General features: G+C 38.4%; 2 protein-coding genes and 1 non-coding gene across 3 annotated transcripts; all 3 read right to left on the bottom strand.

The window, feature by feature from the left end:
* Positions 1-1,369: 1,369 nt before the first annotated feature.
* gdi2 (GDP dissociation inhibitor 2) lies at positions 1,370-16,210 on the bottom strand. Its single transcript, XM_053649972.1, has 11 exons — positions 16,055-16,210; positions 7,960-8,067; positions 6,830-6,929; positions 6,402-6,536; positions 5,271-5,469; positions 5,012-5,143; positions 4,797-4,896; positions 4,114-4,285; positions 3,856-4,000; positions 3,693-3,747; positions 1,370-3,039 (listed from the first exon to the last, which is right to left on the bottom strand). The coding sequence occupies exons 1-11, from the start codon at positions 16,097-16,099 to the stop codon at positions 2,884-2,886; spliced, it is 1,347 nt and encodes a 448-aa protein (XP_053505947.1). The 5' UTR covers positions 16,100-16,210; the 3' UTR covers positions 1,370-2,883.
* A 2,090-nt stretch (positions 16,211-18,300) lies between these two features.
* On the bottom strand, positions 18,301-25,481 carry ankrd16 (ankyrin repeat domain 16). The gene is made up of 7 exons (XM_053650822.1): positions 24,860-25,481; positions 23,337-23,557; positions 22,413-22,455; positions 21,384-21,492; positions 21,110-21,271; positions 20,894-20,972; positions 18,301-19,815 (listed from the first exon to the last, which is right to left on the bottom strand). Exons 1-7 carry the CDS (start codon positions 25,192-25,194, stop codon positions 19,652-19,654), a joined length of 1,113 nt encoding a protein of 370 aa, XP_053506797.1. The 5' UTR covers positions 25,195-25,481; the 3' UTR covers positions 18,301-19,651.
* trnay-gua (transfer RNA tyrosine (anticodon GUA)) lies at positions 24,399-24,485 on the bottom strand. The gene is given in 2 exon segments: positions 24,399-24,434; positions 24,449-24,485. It is a non-coding gene; the product is annotated as a tRNA-Tyr (tRNA).
* Positions 25,482-27,215: the final 1,734 nt, after the last annotated feature.

The raw sequence follows: 27,215 nt of genomic DNA, 5'->3' as shown, positions 1-27,215 counted from the left end.
GTGGTATTACTGTGCTTGATTGGCCAGCCAACTCACCTGACCTGAACCCCATAGAGAATCTATGAGAGACACCGGACCCAACAATACAGACGAGCTGAAGGCCGCTATCAAAGCAACCTAGACTTCCAGAACACCTCAGCAGTGCCACAGGCTGATCACCTCTATGCCACGCCACATTGATGCAGTAATTCATGCAAAAGGATTAAAGCCGCAACCGAGTATCGAGTACATAAATTAACATACTTTTCACAAGGTCAACATTTCTGTATTATAAATTCTTTATTGTAATATTTTGAGATACTAAATTTTTGATTTCCATGAGCTGTAAGCCGTAATCAAGATTAAAACAAAAAAAAAGGCTGGAAATATTTCACTTCATGCATAATGAATCTAGAATATATGAAACTTCCACTTTTTAAATAAAATTATGGAATATAACCTTTCCACAATATTATTTTTTTTTTAGATGTACCTGTATATATATATATATATAAAGGTAAAAGACCTCTTAAACAGACATTAAGTGTCATTCCACAACTAACTTAAAACCTTAATATAACCTACAAATACAGCACATTTGCCTGCCCCAACCCCCAATAATGACATTTTACCCTAACATATAATTATCAAAATACTTCAAATATCTTATTTTTGCATTAATAAATAGATCCATTTAATGTATAAATTGAAACATCCTTTTCCAGGAGTCTTCCATTATAGACTAAGGAACATTTTAGTTCATATTCATTCAGTACTGTTACCTGAACAAACAAAGCGAGCTCCATGAAGAAATGGTTTGCCAAGCTTGGAGTAGAACAAGTCGAGTGGCCTTCTAAGAGCTCTGACCTCAACCCCACGGAAGACCTTTGGGATGAACTGGAACACCGACTGCAAACCAGACCTCCTCACCCAACATCAATGCCTGACTTCGCTAATGCTCTAGTGATTGAATGGACACAAATCCCCACAGTCACGCTCCAAAATCTAATGGAAAGGCTTTTCAGAAGAGTGGAGGTTCTTAAATCAGCAACAGAGGTACTAAATCTGGAATGGGACGTTCAACAAGCACACAGTGTGAGGTAAGGTGTCCATATACTTTTGGCTATGTAGTCTACTTGCTAATTCTATGCTTAAAATTCAACTCTTATAAGCAAAAGAAAACATGTAAAACCCAAGATGGGTTACATGTATTATTATTTTTGATTCAATGTTGAAAAGATAACTGTATAATTTAACACATACAAGGGTTTTAATAGCACCACAATGATTCTCTCAGACAGTGACAGAATGAACTGTAATGTTGATTGTGAAATTTGCAGAGGTTTTTGTAATGCACTAAGTCTCCCCATTCTGAAGAAAAACACAAACCACGATTTCACATGTTTTTACTTAATGTTTTTACTTTAGCAGTACAGAAATTACTCGAGCCCCATCTTCTCAGCACAGTTCTTCGTTCATTAAAACACTGACGACATTTTGCACAGGGCGCCTTCCACATCAATACTGCAGTAGACATTTGGTCCTTTCTAAAGCAAAAGAGATATAAAGGAGATACTAGGCCACTTTTCTTATGTTTTTTTTTTTTTTTCAAGGGCTTTTTCTCTCGGCTGCTAAAATAAGAGCACAGTGTTCGAGCAGCTTCATAGACTAACGTTAAAGAAAAATCTGACCATTTCATCAAAAACATTTTGTGTACACTTTAGTGTTGTAAAAATTCCCTCCAAAAGGCTTCTACGGGGCGTAGAATGACTGAAACACTGCTTTTAAAAAGGAACAATACAGAGCAAATGTTACCTCTTCTAAAACCCCTCGTCACACTACTCTAGTGCTCGTTTTAAACCTGGAGGCAGATACAAACCCTAGAGGCTTTTTGAAGGTAATAATTGCCACACAAACTAAAATGTGCAAAAAATGTGTACTTTTAAAAAGGTTGGAGCTAATCGTTAAGTCTCTTTTCTATGAACATATGATGTTGACTGGTGGCCCAAGAATCACACGCTGCCTCTTAACAGAGTTGTAAAGGCAAAAGTCACAAAACCCACAAACTCCCATCCCTATTAACAGTTATGCCAAAGTCTTCATTTTGTGTTGTGTGTAATTATTTTATATATATATAATCCTCATTTGTATAAATGTTTATCAGTGTATCAGTGATTGGATAAGTATTATTAAAGGAAGAGGTTATAATAAATTATATATAATTTATTATAATAAATTATATATAATTTGGCGTTCTTGACACATCCCTAATGTTTGCAAAGCAAGGTTTGGACATACTGCTAGCTACAGTGCAGTAACTAGTCAAAGCACCGATCTGTAAGAAAATACAACGTATTGAATCATATGAGGTTGGCATTAAAAGCTGGTAATCGCAGCTTAAAAATCAAGCAAACTTTTGACACCCCTGTTTGAGAGGTCATCTGTAAGTTTTTGTACACAATTATATATATATATATATATAAAAAAAAAATACTTCTGCGTCTGTGTTTTTAATTCACTCTGGTACTTGTGCCTTTATATCACTTGAGTACATCTGATGGTTTGGCATCTTTGGACTAAATGCCTTCCCTGTGTGAACAGGGTGAAAACACAATGATGGCAACTGAATACAGGACGTCAACCAACAATCAGTGCAATATGTCACATAACCTGATTATACAAAGCAGACCGCCTGACCCATCTCCCCTTTATATATGCTAAATCTGTAACTGTATACACGAAATTCCTTTATGGAAAGAAAAGAAAAAAAAAACAACAAAAAATACGAGATAATCAGCTAGCCCATTTTGGTTACCATTTTTTTTTTCTTCAAAATTTTCTTCCCCCCCTTTAAAGATTTACCATCTTCAGAATATCTGATATTCAACAACGTTAAGAGCTCTGTTACTGGTCGGCCCCATCGCCAAAGATGTCGTTCTTCTTGCGCTCCATCTCGGCAAAGTCAAAGTCTGTGCCAGTCATGCGCTTGTAGATGTCCTTGATGTCATCGCAGGTGGTCTCAAAGTGGGTCGTGGCATCGTAGGAGCGAGAGATGAAGATCTGGGGTCAAACAAAGGTCATACAGAGTTCATTAAACTCTAGAGCAGGAATTGTCAACAAGTGGAGAGTGGTCAAGACAGACACAGCAAATTATATTAGCAGGAGGACTTAGGGGAAAAATACAGCAGAGCCAATTATCATGCAAAAAAAATAGTCACTGAATTGTTTCTAAACACAAAGCATCTCAACTTCTGTAGAAGATCCGACGTTGTGGCTTGTCCAAACACATGAGTTCATGCAATTATTTTTTGTTAGCTGAAGGCCGCTCATCAAACCAGAGAATAGCTACATGGCATTATCTCAATAAGGGGAATGTTTTCACAATTGAAAACAGGCTGGTTTCGATGTACAGATAAGTATTTGTTTACCTCCCCACATCAAATTCAACATAAATGGATGCATCTTATTTATATCCACAATCAAATCATTAAAAGGTAACTGTTGCTGTCATTTGGTCAGGTTAGTCACTTCTCTGGATTTTTGTAAGAAAGGAATTTTATGCAATCAGATGTTTATCGATTTTAGTCGAATACCCCTGCCCTATAGTATGTTCAAATCTTTGAACATTTTCTATTGTAACTATTAAATAAAGAGTAAACTAGCACATAATAATCCAATACAATATCAATCCAAATTAACTTCGACAGACTAACCTGGCTATCAGTTCCCAAGTCGGTTGGAGCATAGAGATCACTGATGCTCACAAATCTGTAGAGGATCAAACATAAGCAATATAAACAGGGAGCATTTTGTATTTCCTCCACTATATCATATATAATAACTTCAGGATATTAAAATCACATGTAAAACACATACTTCTGCTCAATAGGTTCCAGCAGATCCAAAGCTGGTTTAATTTCCTTCTCAGGGTCGTTAGTCTCCACAGTGGTGCTGACGATGGCGATGTATTTACCCTGCGCTGCCACGTTGTGCGCATACGAGATCATGCACACGTAGATATCTACATCAGATAAGAAACAATGGAAGTCAGCATCGGAGGAATTCATCCTCAGAATGAAACCTACAAAGCCCCACATCACTGACTGTATGAACGTCACTTCCTGTGTGCCTCACCATGCTTCCTGTTGACCTGGTTCTGCGGGATGATGATCTGGCAAGAGTTGGAGTCTGAGGTGTTCTTAATGGGGTGGTTTATGATGCAGATCAATCGGATCACCTTGCCGACGACTTTGGCCCGGTCCATGATGTAGCTGGGGTCGCAAATCAGCTGTTTACAGCGGGCAATCTAAACACACACAAAAGATACGAACCGTACAGATTATAAATTTTACCATTTCCATGCCAATTATTCATTAGCGACGTAGTGTGTGTTACATATTTGCACTGTATTGTCTTTATGACTTTTATTGATGCCGTATTAACAGTATTGTATAAAGAATTTTCTTGTACATGGCATATAACAGTTTCTGATTCTGACATACTACGCTATTTCAGCTGAGCTGCCAGGTTGTGTACATGAGCACTTTAAGAATCGGTACACCATTACATAGCGTAATATGATGCACAGAATTATAATATTACACTTTTATTGCACAGATTTACTTCTTTTCACCAAGTTGCCTAAAAAATGTAATTTGGAGCTTGTGCATCGCTGTTAACAACATTTAACTGCACTAATAAAATAGATGAAGAGATTTCCTGAACCAGTTTTTGTTTTAACTATGGAAAACTTGACCTTTCTGAATTAGTCATGCAACCCCACCCCCCCTAGTATGCATGCAGAATGAATTACTCACCTCTCCCTCAGATTTGACGCCTACTATTTTGCCATTCTCTACAATGATCTCCTCAATTGGCTTGTTGAGCATGTAGGTTCCTCCATAGATGGCACTTAATCTGTAAAACGCAAACATGTTAAACATGTACAGCAAAGTGCAAAATATTTGTGTCACGGCTTCTGAAAGCACTAAACTAAAATCCCTGTGTATGTGATGATAGAAGAGATGCTGACCTGGCAAAGCCCTGAGGCAGTTCTCCCAGACCATACAGTGGGTAAAGATATGGGCTCTTCCCATATCTCGCCAAGGACTCACTGTACAACTTAATCCTATTTATTGTGTCTAGGCAAGGCTGATCCAGATAACTAGAGACAAACAGAGAGGAAGAGAGAGAATCATCACATGCTTAACATCAAGAGAAAACATCCAGTTTCCTGTTATCCACTTGGGCGATGTGTAGGAGTGAGATTTCGGAGCGCAAAGGCAACTCACTCATCTGTGCGGTAGAGTGCAATGGCGTGGCCTGTAAAGTCAATGACGTCTTGGCCCAAGTCAAACTTCTTGTAAACCTCACGCATGGTGGTCTTGTTAGGATCCACACCCTCCGTAGTTTTGGGATCGTTTTCATCAAAGTTGGCTACGAAAACCAGGAACTTCCGGAACCGTCTCTTCTCAAACAGCCCCATCAGGCCTAGAGAAATGCATAGTATAGAAATGAGCGAGACCGACTGAGAGAGAGAGAAACACCTGCTGATTAGGAGAGGAAGAGGAACTGCAGCGCACTTAACGTGTAAACAATATAATTACTACCACAACGCAGAGTCCTGTGTACAGAAAAAGGAAGCGGCAACAATATTTCAAACTTTCAGAAACCCACGTCAAGGAACCCCCTCTGCATTTACCTACAAAATACTTGAATGCTTTACACAAAAATGTGAAAGAACAGTATGCAGAAATGACACGCGTGTACTTAAAACCATTTAAAATAATCACTCTACGAGAAATCCTTTGACAAAAAAGTTGAGAACGAATGTTTTAAAAGATGTACACTGCCGGTCAAAAGTTTGGAGACACTCGACTGAAATGTGTCTCATGATCTTAAAAAGGATTTTGATCTGAAGGTGTATGATTAAATGTTTGAAATCGGTGTTGTAGACAAACAAAAAAATTGCGCCATCGTATTCATTTCTTTCATTAGAAAACTAACATTTTATTTAAAAAATAATCTTTTTTTAAACAGATGAAATATTCTGAAAAGCAGCCGATAAGAGTCCAGCGTAGGTGTGAACTCCTTTAATACTGTTTAAAAAGCATCTCAGGGAAATTCCTCAAGAAATCGGTTGAGAAAACACCAAGAATACATTTCTGGAAATTCTAGGTAAAATGGAGTCTACTTTGAAGATGCTAATCTAAAATTAGCTATAGGACAGTATATTTGGTGTCTGGTCCAAAACATTATGAATTTCAAATGGGAGCAAACAATTACTTGGTCATTTAATGACCCGTCAAGCCTAGCTCTAACCTCAGGTTTTATTTAGTACTGTGACAGGACTTATTTTGTGCTGTATGATCGGCAGAACGGGACTCCGCAAGCAATGTCGTATAACCTCCAAGCGCACTTACTGGATGCCAGAGCCTCAGTCTCGGTGGAGGGCACTTTGTAGATGCTGCCCTTCTTGTAGACGAAGCTGCCCTCGATCACTTTGAAGTCCAGGTAACGCGTCACCTGTGTGATCAGCAGCATACGCACGAGCTGACCTAAAACACACAGATACAAAACTAAATAAACAGCACTGTTCCATGACACTACAAGATTACCTATCGATTTCACAGAAACACTGACAGGAACAACATATTCACAAAACATTCCCCCATCACTTGGAGTCTCAGAGGCGTGAATGATCAGAGAGCTGGCAGAACTGATTGCTAGGCAACAGGATCAGCAGAGTTATTAAAGCTTGCAACAATTGGCACACAGATTTCCAGCCCATGACTTGTTTTTTTTTTGTTCGCTTATAACTATAGATCCTTCGACATTGCAGTGTTCTTACCGTTTGCCATGAGGAACTTGGGGATGAGGTCCACGTTCCAGTCACGACCTTTCCCCATCGACTCAGGAGGGGTACCGGGCAAGCTGAAGCGCTTGTACAACTGGGAGAGGAAGGGGAGCACTTTATAAACATTGCTTACGTTAACAATTAACACCCTGACATTAACCATTTCCCAATACCAGCATGTCCTAAAGTTTTATCCCTTTATACTTCAGCAATATTTATATATTAAAGCGTGGTACTTTATACGTTTATAGTTACATTAACGCTGTGGAACGTCTGTGAGAAATTCGTTCCTGTTATCACAGATGCTATAAAGTTCTCTCTCACCAGACTCTCTATTTTCACTCCTGAAATTATTAAAGCCAGGACCACGCCGTATGATTTTGGCCACGATTTGGTCGTCTGAGACACATTTTGAGAATCCTAAAAGATTCCTATAATCCTAGGCCAAAATCTGTAGTATTTGATCACTATCTTGACGTGTTCCCCGACAGCCGATTAACGGCCGTTGATCAAATGTTTCCTCTGATTAAATCATGCAGTGTCAGAAGATTTGTAGTGTGACTTCTCTACTTCATACGAGTCTTCTTGCGTGCATCCATTTTTTGCGTTTTGACTGTCGTACAGACAACTGAGATCCTACAGTGTGACACGGCTTACAGCGGGAATCGTGTTCGTACAGTCTGACAAGCAACAGTCGCAAAGGACTATTAAAAATCGCACAGCGTGCACCCGGCTTAAGACTTTGGCTAAACTATACCTCTAAAAACAAACAAACAAAAAAAAATCATAATGCATTCTTCCTTCATAACACGAAATACTCTTTGATAGTGAGAGGTTGCGAAAGTGAATGTGAAATACAACCTGGTTAAAATATTTAGCCCTGCCTAAAATTTCAACAAGACAAATCAAATGACATTCAGCGGCAGACAAAAATCATTATTTTGAGGTTGTGCACAAAATGACTAGGGACAAGCTAAGAAATGAAATCCCGTCAGTTTTTGGAACTCCTTCTCATCAATAGCTCGGTTGTATACTGTGACACTTCAGATAAAAGCACGTGCCTGATGAATAAATGTAAAAGTAAGTTGCCTTTAAAGTTTTTTGGAACGGTTAAATGGACTTACATCCTCCAGAGGGGTGATGGAGGCGCTCTCTCCTCCGTAGTAAGAGTTCCTGTCCATGTGCAGGACCTTCTTTCCCTTCACAGACATGATCCCAGACAGGATGCATTCCTGTGAGAAACACAAATCCCACACACAGCATTGTTTACCCACACAATCTCCTGTACACAGACAGAACAGCATTGTGTGTACACAAGCAGGGCTACTCTACTTCTGAACAGGTGAGAGGAAAGGAGTGTAAACACATAATGACACGTCAGGGCTGCAGTTTACAAATGCAATAATGTGTGAAAACTGTGTGCAGTGCGAAGACTGTTTTGTGACCTTGCAGGAGATAATCAAACCAAATACAGCAGATCCCATCAAATCTTTTGCAGTGGCAGCCAAGCACACACACACGTCTGTCTCGTTATTGTGCCTGCACTGGGGATCTTAAAACAAATCTCAGAGTCTCAAATTTCAGCTGAGAAGTGTGAGAAAGAAACCGTCAAAGCAGTCTATGGCACAGCACACTTCTACACTCCATACGCTGGTACGTAGTATCCAAAAGTAAATGAATTAATGGATGAAAACCTGTCATTTTAATCCCCCCCCCCCGAAAAAAAAAAACAGTGGAATTGACTGCATCTCAAGACTACGACAGAGCATCTGCAGATTTAAGAATCACAAATACAGATCGAGACTTAATAGAACATAAAGGAGACACAAATGAGGGCAGAGCCGGTGGGAAAGAATACCAAAAGCACCATCCTTTTTACAGGTGGGGCAGTGCAGATAAACACTACTTTCTAAACACATATACTTAAGTATTCAGCATGATCAAACAACACTCATGCAAGAGAAGAAATAAAAGTGCACGTGTGCCCACCTCCTGAGTCCATAATGCGATTAACTCTAGTTATAGAGATCATGTGATGAAGCGGACTTTATACAGAGCGTGCAGTCGGTCCCATCCATAACACCGCAGACGTGCTAAACTACACCATACCTGCTTGTTAACCCGCAGCCATGTTTTCAGATACGCTGCTGGTATGCAAACACGAGCCAGATGATTCCTCTAAAAAGGAAACGGGCCAAGTCGCAGGTCTGAACGGAGCGTTACGGGGCTAGAAAACAGTTTTGTTTGTAAAGTGATTAAACAGAGGGAGAAATGCACTGCTGTAGTCCAGCAGAGAAAAAATGACCTCCACTATGGAACAGTAACGCATGTTGTATCCCAAACCCCATCCCATGAGTACAGGCCAATTCGTCATCGAAAAACAGCCCCACCCTTGAACACACCACCAGCCTCCACCACTACAAGTAATCGTTTATACCCGCTTGCTCTTTATTTTAAGCTCTCGGTGCCTAGAAACGCAATACAGCTGTAATTATAGAGCATTAAATAAAAAAAATAATCAATCAATCAATCAGGCTTCATGTTCACCGCCAGACAAAAGGCAACATGCTCAGTTACACAGAATTAGAAAATCAAAGTAGGAGAATTTAAAAGGGTTTGAATTTTTATATAATATTATATATATATATATATATATATATATATATAAAATGATCTGGTAAAGGTCAAAGCTGTGTCAGAAATGGGGTATTTGCATAACTTTAGTGTGAAAAGAGTGTTCTCACTGGGAAATTCAGTAAGATATACCCTAGCACACTATTCTTTTTCTGACGATGAACAAATGACACCAGGAGTCACATTTTGTGAAAGAAAAGCAACCTGGAGCACCGCTCAACACGGACATTCAAATAACAAGCACAATATTTAACTGTGTACAACAATACGGTATCGGCTTATATTAAAGCCATAGATTTGTTTTCTCCATTCCTAAACTTGCCATTCAGCCTTTATTAAATTTATCATGAGATTTAAGTTGACATTACATATAACCCTTCTGGTTTGAGTTATCGAGATTACTCTATTTTTTTTTTTTTTAATCGAGATTACTCAAGAGATGAATATAAATAAATAAATATATTATACACACACACACATATATATATATATATAAACCCTGATAATGGTGGGTTGTTCCAGCAGTATAAGAGGAGCAAAAATATTTCAAACTTAGTGTTTTGAACACAAATATTTAAGGCACTGTGTCAATTTGTTATTTCTATTTATTGCAAAGTGTAAGTACCTGATTTAAGACATTATCTATTACATAACGGAAGAATCAAATAGATAGTACGCCGTTTAAGACATAGCTCTAGATCAGGGTCACTGATTAGACACAAGTAACACATTACATACTAATAACTTATTCCTCTGCCTTACAACTGATGCTATCTATGTGCGAGTCAGGTGTTTTGCCCACCCTAAAGCATTAGATAGTGAATCTGTCCAAGTGTACAGGAATTTAATATTCAGATACAACCCGGTTACGATAGGAGAGCTTAAACACAGTCTTAGATTTTAAAGTTGTAGAATGCTAATATTTTCCTAATGAGCTGTAATTCTGTGGGAAGTTATTTCCCGTTATCGCTTGTTAACAGCTAGAAACCAGACTAATCTTTCTCTCTTTTTTAAAAACAGTAACAGAAAGTGTCAGGAAAAGTTTCAGCTTTACCTTCGACTGTTAAGGCACTGATACTGGAGACTCCTTCCAAACGTGGTAAACAAACCGTTCCTCACAAGCGCTATCAACCGCCATACGAGTCTCTGTGCAAGTGGTTAATATAAAAATAATAAAGCGCAGACAATTAGGTGCTTAGTCTGAAAACCACATTCGCTGTGGCCCGAACCCGAGTGCGACTGTTCCCAGTGCCTCTCGCAACATCGGTCTAGTTTCAGACTCAGTTGATTCTATTGAACCACGGGGCATTTGCATTCACTTACTTACGTCACCACAAACATCTCTCACAACCTAATGATGTCGTCATCGGCTAAAAAACACGCGCAGGTTACTTTACTTCCTGAACAAGTGCGGACCCAAGCATGATATGCCTTCACATTCACGAGAATCGCGGCACATTTTCAACGCAACAAACTCAGACCACCTCCTACTACAGGTCGTCTCGGGTTCAGTACTGCGCCACGCTTCCCGGTCCGCACGACAGCTTTCATTCACATTACCGATTTTTTGAGCAAACTGTGCTCCGTTTCAGACTAAACTGCCAGTGTGAAAGCCCCTTTAATCAACACCTTTCCATCTGATCAGAATCGAGACTTCTGTAATAAAGCGTAATAACCGACAGGTATTTAAAAAAAAAAGTGCAAGTGTAGGAATTAGAGCCACATTAGAATTATTTTACACCAAAGAGAAAAAGCTGAACGGTCAAGCTCAAAGCTCATGTCCAACACTTTATGAACTGCCATAAATATGAATCCCATAATACAATCAAGACCTGGCACGATCAGTATCGTCGACCTGGATATGTCAAGTGTACAAGGAGAGAAAAAAATTATGCAAGCGGAAGCTTCTTTCAGTGGTGCACTCGGAGTTAACTGTTAACCGAACTCCAGTAAAAAAAATAAAATAAAAAGTCAGCTGACTTTATGTGATACACGCCTGACTTTTCAGTCAAGGGAGACCGAGTCAATCACGTGAAGAATTGATGCTGTCTCAGGTAAACTGACATTCTGATTCCTTTTTGATGGCGCTGCCTGCCTGCTGAGACGCAGACATTCGCCCGTCTTAAATGTCAGCATGCTGTCACAATTCTGCCAAGGCTTGCCGTTTCTTTCCTCTGTTCGTTCTGTTGTTTTCTTCTTGAAAAGCACGACACTCACTCACACTTTTCTTCTCAGTGATGACTCTGTTCATCGCACTCAGTGAATTTACAGACAACTGGCATTCTGTATTGACCTACGACGTGAGAAACGAGCGCTTCGACGTTCCTCGTTTATGTGATAGACAAGCGGCAATCGATCTGTGAAAGAGAAAGAACGAGAGCATACGAGAGAGGACAAACGACGACAAGGCTTTTGGCAAGCGCAAAAAGCTTTGAAATAAAGAAAAACATGATAATGTTAGTAGTACAAAATGCTCCTTTAATTAAGAAAGCTTAATTAGGCTACGAGTTTAATTTAGTGAGATTGTACTGAACTCTACTATAATATATAATTTATTTGTGCAACACAGCATTACAAATTCTCTTTTGCAGAACTAACTCGGTTACACTTTCATTTCCTTACCATTACATGGCTGTGCCTATTTCTGCATACTACTGAGACTACATCTACAGAGCGGCTACAGCAAAACGCTTCACGCTCGATTCCCAACTTCCTCTTTCCTGTTCAGTCGTGCTGCACTCGGAGAAGTCAGGCTGGCATTTACATATTTCCTGAAGATCAGTCAGGGTTTTGTCATTCACACACCCAGATGCACAATGGCACCACTGGAACATGCAGTCGAGTAACAAGGCTGTATCTGCTTCACTACATCAGCATCCGAGGCCTTTTCCTGTTGTTATTAAAATCATAAACAAATTAGTCTTACTCGATGGGTCTACAGTACAACCATGGTATGCTGTGTTCGTAGACATGAAATAAAACCTGGTGATTTCATTCAACGCAAAAAGCAAACCTGAGGAGAAGTTTTACTCAACCTAAACGTAACGCAAAACAATCAGACTGATTCTTTTGAAACCGATTTTGTGAAAAGTTCGAAGCCGAACAAATCTGATACCAAGAACGATGCAAAGGTGAGAACAGTCTAAAATCCTGGATCTGTATCTGATCAGATCTGAAACGTTTCCCGAACGGATCCAACGATACGACGTTGGCCAATTCAACACGTCTTACCATCGTGGAAAGCCGGTATGTAGGTAGGTTCACACACGCAGCAACAAGGTGAACCGAGACCATTCGTTTACAACGAGAGCTGCCGACTTCACATGAGTGACAGCGACCCTTGGTGACTAGAAGTGGGCGTGTCCAGTGACACAACAAAGTTGAGAAAAGTTTAACTTCATGCAAATTTGGAGCGACTTGGTTCAGCGACTACCAATAGGAGTGAAGATGTGATCGGCGATCCGTCGTGCTCCCTGCGAGTTGGGACGGTTTCGTGAACCCAAACAGCTGGCTGCGATGGCAAAGAGCACATGCTGCTTCTCCTTCATCTCGTAGCATATGATGCATATATACACACTGGTGAATTTTATACATAAACGCTCCCCCTCCAGAACGTTTTATTCTAGCAGCAAGAAAACTGGTTTGTTGTCAAAAGTGGGATGTTAGTTGCACCACCTACTGATAAATGTTACTACGGCAACCAATAGTAGGAACGTCATACTCGCAGTGATAAAATCTAGGGACGCTCTGATCAGGATTTTTGCAGCGGATACAGATTTCTTTTCATCAATCAAATAAAAACGCACAACAAATAATCAGTTTACAATGAACATTTTAATAGGCCTGTGAAAATACACTTTCAGAATTTTTCAGTGTTTCTCGAGACCTCATAATAATTCCACACCTTGATGAGGACTTGACTGCAGAGCTAAAGTTTAACATCGTCATGTGTTTTACGTTCTCGCATGTTTTAAATCATCAAAATGTGATCGGAGCGTCCCTAATAAAATCGCTGTGTGTGTGTGTGTGTGTGTGTGTGTGTGTGTGTGTGTGTGTGTGTGTGTGTGTGTGTGTGAGAGAGAGAGAGAGAGACTGTACCGTAAAGCCAGCAGAGCATTACAGACTGGAAACACTTTAAAGGTGTAAGTAAATCTACAATTTTCTGAAAACGGCAGACCGGATACGCAACATCAGGCGCAGGATTTTCGTACGAAAGTCCGGTGAACTCTGACCTGAGTAACCGTATCCCGTGAAGATGTGTGACCAATAGATGATCGCGAAGTCACTGCGTGACCTATTTAGTAAAAAATAAATAAATTAATTTTAAAATGGAAGTGCTAATTCTAGCGGTACGGAGCTATCCTGTACTTTACAACACAGCTTTTAAAAATTATAAAAACAATTTAAAAACACAATCTGCCTGGTTTGCGGTGTCTGTGAAAACAGGAAGAGATGAAAACATAATACTATTTTTTAACTGCTTCAAATATTCTTACATTTTACTACTGCAAAACGTAATTACATATGAAAACTTCAGTGTCCTGAAGTATGATATAATATCCAACTACCACCCATATTTGCAGCGGTGTCTGACAAAAAATATGCATGCTTAAAGCCTAGTGTGACCGCAGCCTAGAGGCTCTGGTATACTCCTTTTTTTTTGGGGGGGGGTGTTTAACACATATGCTAGCGTATACACACAGTCCTACACATAGCCTTTCAAAGTATGCTCCATTTGACATGTACATGTACACAGGTGGTCGACGCATGAGTGTTACGACAACTTGCACTACCGCTCCTCGCTTAGAGTCAGTACAGAGCATTAAAGGACTGAAGGACGACAACAAAGAAGAATCCCAACACCACAAAGAACAGTGCTTGGGTAATCTCTTGCCACGATTAGCACCCATATACCAATCCTTATACTCCTTAAGGCTAGAATTATACAAATGTGGCTTCTAACCTGCACTCATTTTCATCTGTCCTGTTTTTTTCTTCGACTACCTTGAGAATCAACGGCCCTGGGTCACTGCTGCCACCTTGTGGAACAACTAAATAGTGCAAAACAATTAAATGCGCATGCGCGACCGGCATGTACAGAGCACAAATCCGGCAGCACGTGTACTCCGCTCATGACGAAATCTGCGTCACGCGTACTGTACACTGTTCCCAGCATACATGCAAAAGTGAAGCATACTTTCTACTTAAGGCCTGGTGATATAACGCACTGCAGCATCTTCTATATGGAGTTTCCCATGGAGCACGGTTTTCATCACGCCTGTGTGGGTTTCCTCTGGGTTCTCCGGTTTCTTCCCACATCCTAAAAACATGCTGTTAGGTGAACTGGCTATTCTAAGTGCATGGATATGTGGGTTTGTGTGCCTGGTGCACTTGATTCCCATTCACAGTGTATTCGCACCTCACACCCGGTGTTCCCAGGATAAACTCCAGATCCTCCACTACCCTGACCCCGGTCACTGAAGATGAATGAATGAAGATGATGATGATGAACATACTCTCTCTTTCTATATTCGGTCTAAATAAGGGAAAAGTTTCATAACCTAAGATATTACTGGATCATTTAGAAGTTCTATGAAAGCGGAAATGAGGCTCGTCATTTCAAATGTTGACACGCGCGCGCGCGCGCACACACACACACAAAGCTACGTGGTTATTATTATTAAACAGGACTGGATGAACTGTACGAGGAGTTAAGCCTCGAGAAATGAGGGTGCGGCTGTTTACTAACGTTTGTTAAACTATTAATTAACGTTATGCTTCGACATAATTAAACAACCAAAGAAGGGAAACCAATCTCCTCCCAAAGGAAATTATTAAAGCTACTACTGAGTAAGATTAAATAAAAGGCGGATGCGAAGAGAATGCTAGCTAATGTAGCGAACACACACACCGCCTGCAAACTTCACGTCCGCGAGCTCGCTCACTTCAAACGCGAATAAATATATATCAAACTGCAAAAAATAACATTTGGCAGCTCTATATCTTTTATTTTCCTCAGTTTACAGCTGTGTGTTGTACTGCTAGCTGCCCAGTTAGCGCAGAGAGAGATAATACGCTAACCAGCCACCTGGACAGCTAGCAATACTTCCTAACTAGCCACCGAGCTACTTATCTAGCTAATTAAAACAAACAGCGTGGATTTATCAGTTCAATATCAGAACGTTTGCGTAACAAATTCTTCCAATACAATAAAACAAGCAACGTATTAGTCACAATGGCGTCAAGTGAATTAAAATGAGTTAGCTAACCGGAACAAAAAAAAGGCTAACAGTACGTTTGGCGCTACTTAGCAAGGCGAAATCAGAGACAAGTTAGCATGGACTAGGGCGGAATCCTAAATTGCTCCCCATGAAACATATAGTGCACTATAAGTCATATCTAACCGTCTCCTATATAGTGCAGTAAGATAGTGAGCATGCAATGAATTGGAATTAAAATAATAAAGCTAGCAAACTAGCCAGCTAAGTAGCTAGCTAATCAGGCTTCGGCTCTCTCTTTAGAGAGACGAAGCAAATCCAGAAAAGCGGATCAAATCTGTTAGGTTTTATCGAAAGGAGTATATACCGTAAGTCCAGTTCCCAAAACGATAACGTCGTATTCTTCATTCATTTTGCTTCACGAGTGTAATCCCCTTTTCCTGTGTGTCGGGCCTGAAGAAGAAAATGGAGATCAGCGGCAAAGCTGGAAATGAAAGAAGCAGCGGAACGTCAAACGGGCTGGATGAGCCTGTGGGAGGGGCAGGTGGGGCGGGGCCTGTGTGTGAGGGAGGAGCTATGCGTTTGCGGTCGAGGATATTTTTTCTTGGATGAACTTAAAAAGCATTGCCACATCTGCTAGTACGTACTGCATCAATAGCTACGTTTACATGGACAGCAATAATGTAATTATTAACCTTATTCTGAACAAGACAATAGTCTGATTAAAGTGTTTACATGAGTTGCTTTGAGAATATTCCTTCCATGTTCCCGTTTTACATGTTATAGAACACACTTGTCAAGAAGGACCAGAAACTGCGTATAATAATATGGGATTTTTACCAGAGACCCCAAACATAAATGAAATTTGCGCCTGTCTTGGTGGTGGTTGTGTTCAGTAGTGAGTTTATTTGTGATTTCACACTCCACAGTAGTGGTTAATGAAAGTATGAAAGTAGACAGACTTTAAGAATTTGCAGTTTTTCATAAGTATTTTTTTTTTTTACCTAGCTTACTCGGTTTAAATGTTATAATTTTATTGTGGCTAAATATTTATTTGCTCCAAAATTGTGGAACAGTCTTCCACTCTATATTCAGCAGGCTCTCAGTTGAAAACGTGTCTTTTTAAGCTAGCTTTTGAAGGAAGGGAATCTTGAGTTCTTGTCTCTGCGTGCGTAGGCACGATAATGTTGTTGACTATTTGTGTGTATGCATGTTAATTGTTATTTAGTATTTTTTATTATATTGCGCTTCATCTTTTACTGTTTTATTTTTTATATACTCTTCTTCTAAAGTAATTGTGAAGCACTTTGGGCAACAAAGTTGTTTTTAAATGTACTGTATAAATAACTAAAAGTTGAAGTTAAGTGGCAGTTGTATACGGTGTGCTTTAGTTGTGCTGTCTGTTTTTATCTCTTACGTTTACACATTTATCTATAATGTTACTATAGAGTTAAGGGACAGAGATAAATTATTGTAGGTGTGAATTGTTTGCTCAGCAGGAGGCTCACACCCCTCCCGTTTCCCATCATCCTGCTCACCAGCAGCCAAACCCAGTCATGATACTCTACACACAGAAACCCAACAGTGTCCTGACTAAGGCCCTGTTTACACTAGTGCATTTTTGTTTTAAAACGCATAACTTTTGCTATGGTTACACCTGTTGTCTACACTATTCCGGCGTTTTCGACCCATGAAAACAGAGACTTTTGGAAACGCCGAAGACCCCGTTTTAGTTTGAAAACTGTTTCATTGTAAACGGACCAAAACAAAGACTTTTGAAAACGAAGGCGTGGCTGAGCCCACATTCGCCCCCTGATTGGGTCTTCTGTATCATTGCATTTCCTTTCCTGATTCATCAAGCCCCTACCATATGACCGTTACGCTATCTTGATCATATACACAACAACACGGAGACCGAACCACAAGCTTTGCTGGCTTTGTCATCATTCTTAGCAGCCATTGTGCAGTTAAATTCTGTATTTTATAATACTGCAGCTGCAGTACTATATAATATAATACTATATATAAATATATATATATATGTACTATATATAAATACTATATATATATGTATAAACTATATAATACTACACGCGCAAGAGGCGAGCTATGATTAGAGCAATCTAACAAATCTCATTTCAAGCGGCGTAAGCTCTACATGGAATGCCGGTTTGGACTAGCAACCCACTTCCTGTTTACACTTGTATGCCTATAACCAGTGTGCATGAATGGTCATGTGACATGCGTATTCAGTCGTGTAGTGTGGATGGAGATCGTTTCTGAAACACAGTGAAAATGCCAGTGTGGACGAGGATCGTTTTCATTTTAAAACGCCTAATCTTATAACAGACTTGTGGCGATAAAATCATTCATTTGTTTATACTGATTGAAAATGTCAGCTAAGTCCATGATTGGAATGGAACAGCAGTGTACTGTGAGAAAGTTTAAACAGTAGTCAACAGGGTAAAGTAGAAGGCTAAACAGGATTTTTTTGTGCCAAAACAGAGAGAGAAAGGACATTACTATCAATCATCATTATTATTATTAAACACAGCACTGATGTATTCTCAGTTCTGATTGGTCAGAAGGTGTTGATTAATTTTATATAACACCTGCTCTAACAATAGTGCCGTTTAAGTTTACATTAATGTACTCTTTCCAATACTTTATCATTTCTATAGCAACATTTTAGACAGGGACTTGTTTGGTGGACATTGCACATATACGGATTAAAAACAAATAGTTGTTTCTATGTGGAGATGTTTAATGAACATTCGTGGAAGGAGTCTCCAGTATCAGTGCTTTGTAACGGTCATGGGTAAAACTGTCAATTTAAGTTTTCTGACACAGGCTTTATGGTTCTTTGGTAAAATGACAAGCTGCATTTTTCATCTTACTAGCTTCATAAGGGAAAAAAAAAAGATATAAATTGGTGCTGCTATAAAGCATGTGATAATAGGAACTAACTTGCTTCATTGATATTCCACAGCATTAAATGCAATTATAAATGGATAAAACATATGTCATGTCATTCTTTAATAAATAAATTTTTTTTTTGGCAAATTGCTGTGTAATAAGTGAAATTAAACATTTCATAACACGTTGTCACATGAGGAAGCTTCACACCATCCTTTTGTTGGTTATTTTCATATAACAGAAAATCCCATCATGTTTATTTTCTTCCTTTACATTTGCTACTTCATTTTCACATTAGTTTTTAGAAGACCCCAGTTAATTGATGGACGTTCTTTAGGTGCATTGTTGAAGCCTTAACACCTTCATTTTTAGTCTCAAATATATGAATATTGTACTGAGATATGTATGGAGTGGCATGGAGTATTTTACTGCCAAAGCACAGTATGTACAGTATGCCATCTACTGTCATACTAGGATAAGTTCTATAAGACCTAATTAGCTTATGCACCAGATTCCTCTTTAGTATTTAGAATCTGATCTAATTTGCTTTACAGGCCTTGCTTTATAATAGCTTGTCAGTACTGTTTTCTGTGTCTCATTCAGTTTGTTTTGGAGATTTACTATTCTGCATTAATTTTAACTGGTTCATATAGGGCCTTTAGCCTCGTCGCACCCCGTTACGGTGGTTTCACGAAAATGGCCTGCTATTTACTTGATTAGTTGGACCAAGTGTGTAAGTGCAGAGAAAACAACAAATATATGGGTTATATATAGTATCTATGTCTATATTTTATTCTGCATTATCTCCAGTAACAGTTTCTTTGTAAGGTTTCCTCTGAAAGAACTTCTGCTGTGTTTCTTAGACCCAGGGGCAGGGTATGAGAACTTTTTTTAAAACCTCACTGCTTTTTACTTCACCCCTAAACTTAAATAGGAGGTCATTTTCAAAGAAGGAAGTTAACAAACCAAACAGCGTTTATTTCAAACACATTTGCACAGAACTGCTTTAGTATTATAATTTAATATGATTTATCTGGATAGCTGTTTGTTAAGGCTCTGGCTCCTCAGGCATCTCGAACACTCTGGTCATGTCTGGTTTCTTGGCATGCTGTCTAGCCGTAGTGCCCGTGCTGTCCTCTGTATCTGTGAGTCCGAGCTGTAACAGGGCCCTCGCTGTGATCGCATGCTGGCCGATGCATGCCATGTGTAACGCTGGGAATTATAGAACAGAGAATGATTTAACGTCCACCATTTAACAGTTTGTAGTTGTTGTTTTTTTTTACAGTTAAGACATACATATGTTAGCCCGTGTACAATCCTTCCTTGCAACCATCGTCAATTTATCTGACTTGGCAATACCAAATGAAAGCTTGTGAGATCCAACATAGTTTTTACCAGGCTATGCTGCTTGGCCAGATGACGTAATGCCATTATTAACAGCTATGATTCCTGTTATTTGTTCAGTAATCAGCAGTACCCTGAGTACCCTCCAAAAATCAGTGATCTCAGTCCTCTTCCAAGGAAACCATTGTTTAGCTTGTTGGTGGTAGGAACACAGTTTGCACCAAGGTGAGCACATAAAAGATACCAAGTGCTTTTATTACCATGGTAAAGCTAGTTTCACTTCCAGTATTGGCTGAATGGATGATAATTTTTGAATATACGGTAGCCCGTATAGATTTACATATTTGCAACAGTACAACCACAGAAAACAATGTGCATGAAGAGTTTTGCGGTCTTATTGCATGTAAACCTTTCTCTTCCTGTACTCAAAAACCACACAGCAAAATACATTTATTTCTTTTCATAGAACTGGTTTAAATATTTTATCATCCTAATCAACAAAAGAAATGGGTCTAGACAAATGTTAACAGTCCATAAGAGATTTAAGGGAGAAAGTCACAGAAATGATTTACCTTAAACTTTTAGCAATTTTGACATGTTATTAACTGTAGTTACCAACTATAATGTTCTATATTTCCTCTAATGAAAACACATTTGTGTGACAGAGGTAAAATTCCATTAAAAACAAACAATTTCTTAAACGTCTTTGTTAAATAATGGGCTAATACTAGGGATGCACCGAATGTTCGGCAACCGAAATTATTATTAATAATTGAAAAGGCCGAATAAATTAGTCAAGGTACACCAGCACTTGTAAACAATTTAATGTGCTTGAAAATCAATGAAATGTGAAATCAAACAAACAGAATGGAAATGATTCAGTGTCACAAAAGATCAAACTCTGGTGCTGACTTCACCAAACCATTTAGGTGTGAAACCTTCTTACCTGAGCGTCCTTTCTTATCCCTAGCATGAAGATCAGCACCTAACTGCAGCAGAGTTTTTATGGTGTCCGTGTGTCCTTCCTGAAAAATACACCAGAGCAGAGGGTGAGTTTTCCAAAAGCATTGTACTATAACACTTACCATTAGAGATTGTAGAGATTTACATTTCATATGGAGATTTGTCTGTTATTTTATAAATTGTTCAAAAAAGACTTGACCTTGGCAGCATAATGAAGAGCTGTAAGCTCCAATGCTGTGGCTCTCACGTTCACGTCAACACTAAGCTCGTGTACGAGGAAACGCAGTGCCTCTTCTTGAGCTGTTACAGAAGCCTGGTGTAGTGGCTGCGCTCCCAGAATATCCACAGCGGTTGGACAGGCCTGTTTTGAAAAAAACAACAACAAAAAAAACAACCACACACGCACTTAATAAATTATATTTTTATTTAGTAATTGAGGCTCAGCTAAATGTACCAGTCAAACTGTCTTTTACTTGGTGTTTCTCCAGCAGCAGCTTGGCTACATCCAGATATCCGTTTCTCACAGCGTCCATGAATGGTGTAACGCCACAGCTGTCTTTCTCATCAGGCTTATAATCACATCTGGATAAGACAAAAGAATCCTGTTGGGTTTTTCACTACTGCTTTCTAACACAATAAAGGGAAATACAAACCTACCGGGCCTATACAAAACTCAACTGTATGTTACATTCGGTTGTTTGTTCACAGTTTGGATAAATCACAAGAATTGACATCATCCAACACAAGTAAAAGCAGTTCTGAGAGTACAGATTAGTTTTAGTGCTGGTGTTAGTAACTTTACGGTTTCTGAAATGGGAAAGTCTTCAGGACAGAGGATTTTACTTTGTGCATTTTCTCAGTAACATAACAATTTAGCAATTTCATCTTATTAACTTCAAGAGAGAAAAAAAGAGAGGCTGGTGAGGGAATGACTATTTATAGCCATTGTAACGTAAGTGATAACAGGAACTAAGTTTTGCGGACATTCCTCAACACTAAATGTTACTATAAACAAAAAAGATCAATGTGTCATACTTTTACAGTTAAAAAAAATGTGAATAATTGGAAAATTGCTGTGGAATAAGAGGCCTAAAAACTTTGTGCTCTTACTGGAAAATAATCCACAACTGGGTGGTGTGACGCTGCTTGCAAGAAGTAGAGAAGTAGAGAATGATTTTGAATAAAGACTTAATTGTATTTTTTTGCGCACACAAAGCATCCGTATCGCTTCATAAAATTGGGATTAAACCCCTGGAGTCAGATGCATTATTATTTCGATATCTTTATGAACTTTTTGGAGCTTGAAAATTTTGGTTACTTGGATTGTAAACAGAGGGACAGAAATCTCCCAGGTTTCATTAAAATGTGTGTTCCGAAGATGAACGAAAGTCTTAGGGGTTTCAAACGACATAAGGGTGAGTAACTGATGACAGAATTTTCATTTTTGGGTGAACCATCCCTTTAATATATCTCAAACAGAATATACAATATCAGTAACTGACCTCTCAAGAAGAATCTTGACAACTTCCAGACAGCCATGCATAGCTATAACACAAGTCGTGAATTAAAATCGGGCAAAAAACAATGTTTATCATGTTAAATAAACAGTGCGAATGGTAGTGAAAAAAGGAGCATGCCAAAGAAACATAGCCAGCTTATTGTATAAAAACCTAAAGAGCCTAAAGAGCTGGAAATACTGAAGAGTAATCTTTTACTTAAGAGTAATCATTCATCATGATAGTTCATAGGGTTACATGGCACCTATTTAAATGGCCATTAAAAAAAACCTACATAAACATTTATAAAGTCTTATTCCAATAAGCACTGGCTTACATAAAGAATGCATTCTTCAATTCTGATTGAAATGCCAAGTCGACAAGGTATAGGTTACTGTGGCAGCAGGGGTGTGGTCAAGCACCAGCACATTTATAACCCATGCTTGCTGGTATGATTTCTCTCACTCAACAACGACAACTTCGGCAAGGTGATTTTTAAAACGTCGAGGGCGGGACACTTCAGATTCTAGAAAGCATTTGACTGGACAGAAAATCTGACGAGAAGCTGAACTGCAGAATGATGTCATGAAAATTGTTGATCCATATTGGTGGTAAAAAGAGACTGTAAATTTTGAATGCATATGTCTTCTAAATGCAAATTTTGTCATTGTTTTGGAGCACACTAGCATATAGATAATCTTAAGGCTAACGTATTATTACTATATGCCACAAAACTTCAATTTTGATTTCATGCGGACTTTAAGTTTATGTCAGTTACCATGGTGTCACGTGTATCTTGTAACCACTTATTTAATTATATTGTAAATCATAAGCACAGGGTTGTCTACTGAACTACTACAATGATAATTTTTGCCATTGTGATGTACAAATCTATGCTTTAATTCTCAATTAGAGTGGACACTGCAATACCAGCAGTATGTAGAGGAGTCCGGCGTGTCTTGCTCTCTGTCCTCCAAACTTCTGGCCTGATGTGCAGAAGGTGCTCTATCACAGCTGGATCACCCTCTCGACACGCAATGTGAAACGAGTTCCAGCCATCTTTATTCTGCAGAGTCGGGTCAGCACCATGGTCCAGAAGCACTCTGATCACCTCAAGGTTACGGCGCGTACAGGCCATCATAAGAGGAGTCCTGAAATTATTATTATTTTTTGAATCAGATGTTTGAGTTTGTGTAAATGTATTATTTTATAACTCCATGTCTCAAAGTGTTTTATTCCTGTTTTTTTTTTTTTTTTAATAATAACTTGCAGCAATTACAATTTTATTTATTAAAGAATGACACATTATACTTTTAACAGTTTTTAGCTACATCTAATGTTGTGGAAGGGTGACAAAACAAGTTTCGGTTATCTCTTATGTTACAGTAGCTATAAACAGTCCTTTCCTCACAAGTCTCTTTTGTTCTCTTTTTAATAATACAAAAAATAAGCAAGTCATGATACTGAGTAAACACAAAACGTAGAGTCCTCTGTCCTGAAGACTTTCCTGTGAAGAAAAACTTACTGACTGTTACAAAGCAATTACACAGTTGACTCCTTCCATAAATGTTAAATAAGCATCTCTTTACCAGCAATTATTTTTCTTTGTTAAACGACAGCATGTTTTTAACCAGTTTATTATTAGGCTAGATTACGTGTCCAGCGTACAAGTCCCAGTGATTTTCGCTGTGAATAATAGAAAAGATAACTTAGATAAGATGCATTAATATAAACCTGTGATTTCCAGCAGCATTATTATCAGAGCTGCTGTTAAAGAAAATTAATCAACACCTTAACAAATCAGATTTGACAATTCAACAGCACCGTGATATAATTAGGATATAGATGCGATTGGTGTTGATGTTGTTGAAAATATATTTACAAAGACGTTATCAGTAATTTAATTACGGATTTTAGTATGTTGGGTGGTTTTATTAGTGATGGCCAGTATAAGAAAAAAAAACCCTATGATATTGGTGAAAAAACATTGCTTCCTTCGAGCCGGATTCGAACCAGCGACCTAAGGATATCAGCTTTAACTTCTACAGTCCTCCGCTCTACCAACTGAGCTATCGAAGGGCATGTCGGGTATCTCTGGATTACCACATATCACACTACATACTGCTGTGTCGTTTTCAAATCACTCTTCGAAATGACACGTCCGTTTTTGTTGACAATGCCGTTATTCTTTTGTGTAATTAAATCAGAAATTTCCATGGTGATCTCTTTTCAAAATCTAAACCATAGTTAATCCAAAAACAACAATGACGATCATAAATACCGCTTATTTCGCACAGTTTGAAAATGGCTGATCGGGAGTCGATTCTTATCGGTGAGCTGAGTCAAATGATCCGATTCACTGAAAAGAGCTACAATTCTCAACCCTACAACACGAAAAGCAATGTAAACCAGGTTTAAACAACTTCAGAAGATTACTATAACGTTCAACTTACCAGTCTGCCTTCTTAAGACAGTCAATTTTTGCTCCTTTATCGAGAAGGTAGCGAACACACTGCTCGTGACACATGGAAGAAGCTTCGTGTAAAGCTCGCTTGTAATCATTATTGTGCAGCTCGATGTCCACGTTCAAATCCTCGACAAAATACTTCACAATATCTAAATGTCCATGTCTGGCAGCATAATGCAACAGAGTGTCTCCAGATTTCCCAACATGTGCATTCATGGACTGTTTAATTTCGCTCGTTTCCTCTATTTGATTTTTAATCTTACACAGATGTCCATCCTGAGTCAGTTTGATTAAGAGCTTATATATGTTTTCGTCAGCCATTTTAGTAAAGTATTTTTCCAAACGTGTAGCCGTTATTATAATTCATATAAACACGTCACATGAGTTTGCTTCTTGGATTTTTAATATTTTTGTTGTCATGTGTGAAGCAAACAGCAATGTCATCACCAACGAGTGAAAATGGCCGCAAATGTCCTCTTCAGAGTAAACCAACATGGCTGAATTATAACCGGATCCATGGGCGCATCTCAGTGCTCAAACTGATGCTTCCTCGTTTCCATAAACAATTTAATAACCTTTATATTCAAAAAGTCTTAACCAAAGAATATAAACTTTTCACCTAAGGTAAAGGTGAAGTGGAAACAGGATTATCCTTCTTCTTTTTTTTTTCCTTCCAGAATCTGTGGTCATAAATATAAATATGTCATTCCTAATAAAGTCAAGGAAACTCACTTTAAAATAATAAATATATAAATTATCCATGTAATGATTTTATTAGTAAGTTTATATAGAATATATTGATAAAGTGTAATCAATATGTGTAAATAACATTTGGATATGTTAATAAAGTACAATCAATATGTATGCTATAACCAACATTTAGAATTATTACTTAGAACCGTGATCTAATAATCAATATTAGTTCACAAGTGTAATCTATATGTATAATCATAATCTAATAATCAATATTAGTTAAGCATAATCTATATGTATAATCAATATTTAGAACTGTAATCTAATAATCAATATTAGTTCACAAGCGTAATCTATATGTATAATCAATGTTTAGAAGCATAATCTAAATCCATAGAACACTTTTTAATCAAGTTATATTCTAAGTGTGCATTTTCCACTGACTTAAAGGGTTTATTACGACTCTCTAATTTCAGTACAGAACAATCGTAAAGCTGTTAAGACATCCCGGCTGTTGAATAGGATACTTGATGGATTAGATATATGATTGATTTTTGATATAAGATGCAGAATTTTGATTTTATAGATTCAAGGGTCTTTGTATGACTTTGTATTTCTCTACTGTTTTTTCGTTTTAAAAAAAAAAAAAAAGCACCCTTGTTTCCTCGCTCCTCTGTCCGACTCGGATATCAATCGACGTCAACCATCTTGAAGGACATATCAATCCTCTAATTTCACCACGAGGAGTGAGGAAGCTTCCAGAGGAACTAGGATCGAGGATACACAGGTGTATCCTATGCGGAAGTGTTTCCTGTCGAAAAACCTGACGCACGTATAAATCTCCCACAATCTCCAACAAAAAGTCCTTTGATGATGTGATGGAATTTTGTGTGAAATATAATTACATAATAATATGCTTGCAATGAGTATTGTAATTGATTGATCCTTGCATGTTTGGTTATGCAAAGCTGCACAAAATATGCGATACATTATGTATTGTTCATTAATTCATTGTTGAATAACCCAGACATTTCACATACTATCAGTGAGCGCATTTAGCTTTATGAAGAATGTTGTTATTAACCAAACTCCAACATAACGGTCCATCATAACGGCAGATCCCTGAAGCGCAGTGAGGTCATCCAGCTGAGCACAGTCATCATTAATTGACGTCGCTTTGAAGTGACGCTTGAGAGAGTGAACATATAAAATTTCCACTTGCTCCGGTTCCTCTCTCCTCACATCTCATCCTTACATCCTTCTCTCACATCCTGAGGGGGTGGAGCTAAGATGCAAGGAAAGGAAATGAGGATGCACAAAGAAGTAATGAGAAGCATCCTATGTGGTCAATTTGGTTAGATCTGATAATAATATCTATCTATCTATCTATCTATCTATCTATCTATCTGTCTGTCTGTCTGTGTGTTCTAGTTTATTTGTAGTGTGGTACAAAATCAATTGTCATTCAAATAAATGTTTCATAAATAAGACTCAATCTCTGTGAGAATTTTACATATATTATTTAATATTTAGTCTATTTAGGGCAACAGCCTTTTGTACAGCACAATTTGCATAATTTATCAATACCGTTTGTGTACAACCACAAAAACCATGACATTAGTTTTTTTTTGTTTGTTTGTTTGTTTGTT

This window comes from Ictalurus furcatus, chromosome 19 (genome assembly GCF_023375685.1).
Source record: "Ictalurus furcatus strain D&B chromosome 19, Billie_1.0, whole genome shotgun sequence".
NCBI lineage: Eukaryota > Metazoa > Chordata > Actinopteri > Siluriformes > Ictaluridae > Ictalurus > Ictalurus furcatus.
The sequence above is the reverse complement of the archived record's forward strand: the minus strand, read 5'-3'. Positions and strand labels throughout refer to the sequence as shown.

What these genes read in the sequence shown, in the direction of transcription:
- ankrd16 (XM_053650822.1), bottom strand. Translation starts at nt 25,194, where the DNA reads ATGGCTGACGAAAACATATATAAGCTCTTAATCAAACTGACTCAGGAT. An exon ending in CTCTTCATTATGCTGCCAAG is followed by an intron (nt 20,973 to 21,109) that starts GTCAAGTCTTTT and finishes TGTATTTTTCAG; the next exon opens with GAAGGACACACGGACACCAT. An exon ending in GGATAAGAAAGGACGCTCAG is followed by an intron (nt 19,816 to 20,893) that starts GTAAGAAGGTTT and finishes TATAATTCCCAG; the next exon opens with CGTTACACATGGCATGCATC.
- gdi2 (XM_053649972.1), bottom strand. Translation starts at nt 16,099, where the DNA reads ATGAATGAAGAATACGACGTTATCGTTTTGGGAACTGGACTTACG. An exon ending in CTGCCTCAGGGCTTTGCCAG is followed by an intron (nt 4,897 to 5,011) that starts GTCAGCATCTCT and finishes TGCGTTTTACAG; the next exon opens with ATTAAGTGCCATCTATGGAG. An exon ending in CCAGGTCAACAGGAAGCATG is followed by an intron (nt 4,001 to 4,113) that starts GTGAGGCACACA and finishes TATCTGATGTAG; the next exon opens with ATATCTACGTGTGCATGATC.